We start from the raw sequence: 4287 nt of genomic DNA, 5'->3' as shown, positions 1-4287 counted from the left end.
AGCCCGAGACGCCTTAATCACGCTTAAACCATATTTGTGTGCTTTTCTAGAAAAATCATTCGGAATTTATAAAGCACTGCTTCCTTTCAATAGGGTTGTGGTGTGTGTGTGTGTGTGTGTGTGTGTACGTGTGTACGTGCGTGTGCCAGGGACGGCTAGTGGTGGTGAGGAGATGTGAGACGGAACAGCAAAGAACTTTGACAAGTTTAAATCTCCTTCCAAATGCATGACTTCAGGTGATTCCTTTTTCCTGTCTCACCTGACCTACAGAGATAAAGACACTTCCAGCTCAAAAGACCTCAAAGCCCTTCTTCCGGTGGGGGTGAACGAGGCAGAATGAAGTGGAGAGGACTCCACGTGTGTTTTGCATGGCCTTCCTGCGGGAAGCTTGTAGGTAGCTGCCCCCGCAGCCCAGGGGTAAAGACCACGAAGGGGCTGCATAGATTCTCCCCGGAAAGAGAAAGCCCACCGTGTTGGGGCCTGTAAAGAACTGTATATTTTCAGACCCGAGCAATCCTACCCCAAAGCCGGACCACCAGGGATTATAGAAGGCAAAAAAGCCAGAGCAAGTGGAGCCCCAGGGAGTCCTCCCGGCCACTTACAAACAGGATCTTCCATTTTTAAGGGTCTGTTCAAACGGATGCTGGCGGGGACTGTCTTCTCGATGAGTTCGTCAATGCTCTAAAATTAACAAAACAAAACGCAAGTTGGTGAGCAGGACCGGGAGTTGTAACGCCAGAGTTAAGGGAGCCAGCCACCTCGGTGTTTTTCATTTCCAAAGGCTGGTAAGAACCTCATCTAAATAGTCTAATTAGGATTTCTTTTAAAGTGAAACTTCAGACAACAGAAAAAATTTTTGGAGGAAAAAATGAGGGAGCCGGACGGTAAATCCGCCACTCCGGGTTCGATTTTAGTCTGTAACTGAAACTGACCGGATTAATGTACTCTTAAGTAGGGGGTCTTCCTCATTTCCCTGCAAAAATTCGTCTGGAGTTCGGGACATTTTTTAAAGTTCACTTTTGGAGAGAGGGAACAGCAGAAAAGTTAAGAAGACACCAAGATTAAGAGCGAGCGAGCTTCCAAGCTGGGGCCCGGGACGCAAGAGGCAAGGTGGGAGTTCGGAGGCCCGGCGGGCTGGGCCCCGGCAGGATGGAGGGTGGAGGCCCTTACCGCCAGCCCCAACGCCTGCAGCATCTCCCTCCGGTCTTTGTCTCCCGGGCCGATGTGTCTCTGGGCGAAGTCGTCGTGTCTGGGCAGGAGGCGCTCCAGGAGGCGCGAGGCCCCAGGCGCGCCGCGGTCCCCGCCACCGCCGCCGCCGCCGCTGCTGTCCCGGCCCTGCGGCGCCCAACTCAAGCCCGCGCCCCGAGCCAGGCGGTGGCCGCCCCCGACTCCGCGGCCCAGGCGCAGCCCCCATGCCCTGGCACACAGCTGCATGGACGCAGCCGCCGTCGCCTCCCCAGCCCACTAGGGTCAGCGGCGATCTCCGGCCGTCCTCTGGCCCCAGTGCCCCGCGAGTGGCCGCTGCAGTCCCTGGGTCCTCTTCCCAACGACTGCGGGCCGGACCGAAGGGTGGACCTTTTGGGCAATGAATGGGTGCAGCGAACTGCGCTAAATCTCGCAAAGTTCGTCCTCCACTGCAGGCACCTGCTCCGCACACTTTAAGCAGCGCCCGAAGGCGGGCGGTAGGATGGGGCCAGGAAGCCTTTGGCCAATGGGAGTGGATTGCGGGGCGGAGGCGAGGCAGGCCCCTTCCTTTCTCTCTGCTCCTCTCCTCCCACCTCCTCCTGCTTCTCCCCGCTCTTCAGCAGCAGGGTGGAATCCCCAGACTGACAGCAAGGTGTCTGAGGTCCCAAGCGGAGCTTCTTACCTGGGGTTCAGGATGCTGACGTGGGATTCAGGATGCTCCGTGGGCCAACTAGCAGCGTGGAGGGCCCTTTGTGGCACGGACAGTGGGGGCAGCCCTAAAGTTCGTGAAGTTCCTGGACCAATCCACTAAGACAAAAGGAAGACGGAAGGTAGTCTTCTCAGTGAAGGAAGACTACAATAATTGGTCTCCACTTATTGATTTTAGGGTCACATCTCGTGAGAACCATTATGGGGACATGAAGGGTTTGTTTGTTTGTTTGTTTTGTTTTAAAGATTTATTTATTATGTGTACAGCATTCCTTCCCTGTGTGCCCGCATGCCAGAAGGGGGCGCCAGGTTTCATTACAGATGGTTGTGAGCCACCATGTGGTTGCTGGGAATTGAACTCAGGACCTCTGGAAGAGCAGTCAGTGCTCTTAACCACTGAGCCATCTCTCCAGCCCCAAAACAACTTAATTTTATAATTAATTAATTGTACTTGGGATTAAACCAGGGCTTTGCCTAGTCGCAAGCGTTTTGGATGAGGGCTACTCGGTTTGCAATGAGTAGACCGCTGTTTTATGGTAACAGCCCAGCTTGTCTGTGCTCTGCACCGTCATCTCCCATCACGGTGCTAACCAGGCTGACCCTGCTTAGCTTTTGTGGCCTCTGGATTAGTGATGCTCAACGTGGGAAGAAATGAAAACGACGCTGCCTCCGCTTGCAGCTCCTCCACCTCCCAGGACCCGCAGTGATGTGAGCCGTCGAGGTTCTGCGTCTTCCAGACAGAGCAGTCTGACCTCTTCTGTCTTGTGGGGTAGGGGTGGGAGTCTGGGGTGGAGTTTCAGTGCCCCCGTGCCTGTGTCCAACCCCAATCACATACGCCTTCTGGTCTGTCGGGATCTCATTTCTCTGGGCCACATGTTTCTCCTTCCAGGGTACACGCACACTCTGAGCTCCTTGTCATTAGAGCTGGCTTCCCCTTTTCATCAGATGAGTCTGGGGTGTGTGTGGCTCTGGGTACAAGGCTGTGCGGGGAGGCATCCCCGGTCCCCTGGAAAGATACTCGTCATTCATGCCAAATTGTCTCCAGCAAGAGGATGTTGTAGTTTGGGAGTCAGAGGGAGCCAGGTTCAGGTATCTCACGCAGGGTTTTGGGCCTGAGCCCTTCCTTCCGAGGCGAGGTTTCATGTCTTCAAGACTGACCCCCAGTTCATTAGAAGGTCACTGAAGATGGCTGTGAACCGCTGATCCTTTCCTGGTTCCACAGGCGTGCACCAGCACTCCCGGCTAACTCAGCACTGGGAATCGAACCCAGGGCCTCATACGTGCCAGGCGAGCACACTAGCGGCTGAACCACGTTCTGTTCTTCCATCTCAGAACATACAGAACAGCGGCAGGAAACCCCGCCTGCGGTGGTGTGAGCACAGTCAGGCCTCAGGCTCTGAACCTTGAGTAGGTGGGGGCAGGCATGACTTGGTTCTTAAATCTCTCTGGTTCTCAGTCATGAGAAACCTGTGGAATTTAAGTGTGAGGGACCCAGGAAAGCAGAGAAAATGGAGGGTGCACGAGGGTCAGAGGCAACAGAGGTCTCTGTAGCAGCTGCTGAGCTTAGCTACAGGCTGTTCTGGAAGCCAAAGAGCAAAAGGCTTTGTGGGGTCACGGCTTCTAACTGGTGTTGAGACTAGAAGCATAGGTCACTTGGACCAGTCTAGTGTGTGTGTGTGTGTGTGTGTGTGTGTGTGTGTGTGTGCATGTGTGTGTGCATGTATGCATGTGTGCAGGGGGCGGGGTACATGCATGCATATGTGTCCACTTATCCACTCAGAGGCCAGAGGAGGACATTGATGTTGTGCATCCAGCTCTATCCCAGTCCTTATTCTCTTGAGGTCGTCTCCCACTGAATCTGGAACTAGGCCAGACAGTTCCCATCTGTCACCCTAGCCACCTCCAGTCACTGGGCTGCAGGTGTGTACAGCCATGCCCTTTTTGTGAATGTTCTGGGGATGTGAACTAAGGCTGAGCCCTCAACGCCAGTCCGTTTTTGAGTCACATGATTTCCCTCTTTTTTGCATTTCTACCACGTGGGTCTGCGGGAAGAGCTATAACGGGAGTGTGAGAGGAGCCTGAGGTGAGATCCCAAGTGAGGCGGAGCAGTCTGTGTCACCTGTGGTGGCGGTCTCTTACCCGCGTGTAGCTCTGAGAAACTGTAAGCGGGAACTGGCAGGGAAATGAACCACCTACGGCTTGGCTCTGTAGTTTGATAAGAATAATCCATTTAGCCTGGCGGTGGTGGTGTATGCCTTTAAGCCCAGCACTCGGGAGGCAGAGGCAGGCGGCTCTCTGGGAGTTCGAGGCCAGCCTGGTCTACAAGAGCTAGTTCCAGGACAGGGACCAAAGCTACAGGGAAACCCTGTCTTGAAAAAAAAAAAAAAAAAAAAC

The 4287-nt window shown here is 54.3% G+C and overlaps 1 protein-coding gene across 1 annotated transcript; it reads right to left on the bottom strand.

Annotated features, from left to right (window-relative positions):
* Positions 1 to 562: 562 nt before the first annotated feature.
* Positions 563 to 1867, bottom strand: LOC126496165 (collagen alpha-1(III) chain-like; the record flags this gene model as incomplete). Its single annotated transcript, XM_050133720.1, has 3 exons — positions 563 to 681; positions 1171 to 1702; positions 1779 to 1867. Coding segments are annotated over 3 exons (629 nt in total), but the record flags the coding sequence as incomplete, so codon positions are not given.
* Positions 1868 to 4287: the final 2420 nt, after the last annotated feature.

The sequence above is a fragment of the Alexandromys fortis genome, unplaced genomic scaffold (genome assembly GCF_014885135.2).
Source record: "Alexandromys fortis isolate MF-2015 unplaced genomic scaffold, M_Fortis_MF-2015_v1.1 scaffold_1446, whole genome shotgun sequence".
Lineage (NCBI taxonomy): Eukaryota > Metazoa > Chordata > Mammalia > Rodentia > Cricetidae > Alexandromys > Alexandromys fortis.
The sequence above is the reverse complement of the archived record's forward strand: the minus strand, read 5'-3'. Positions and strand labels throughout refer to the sequence as shown.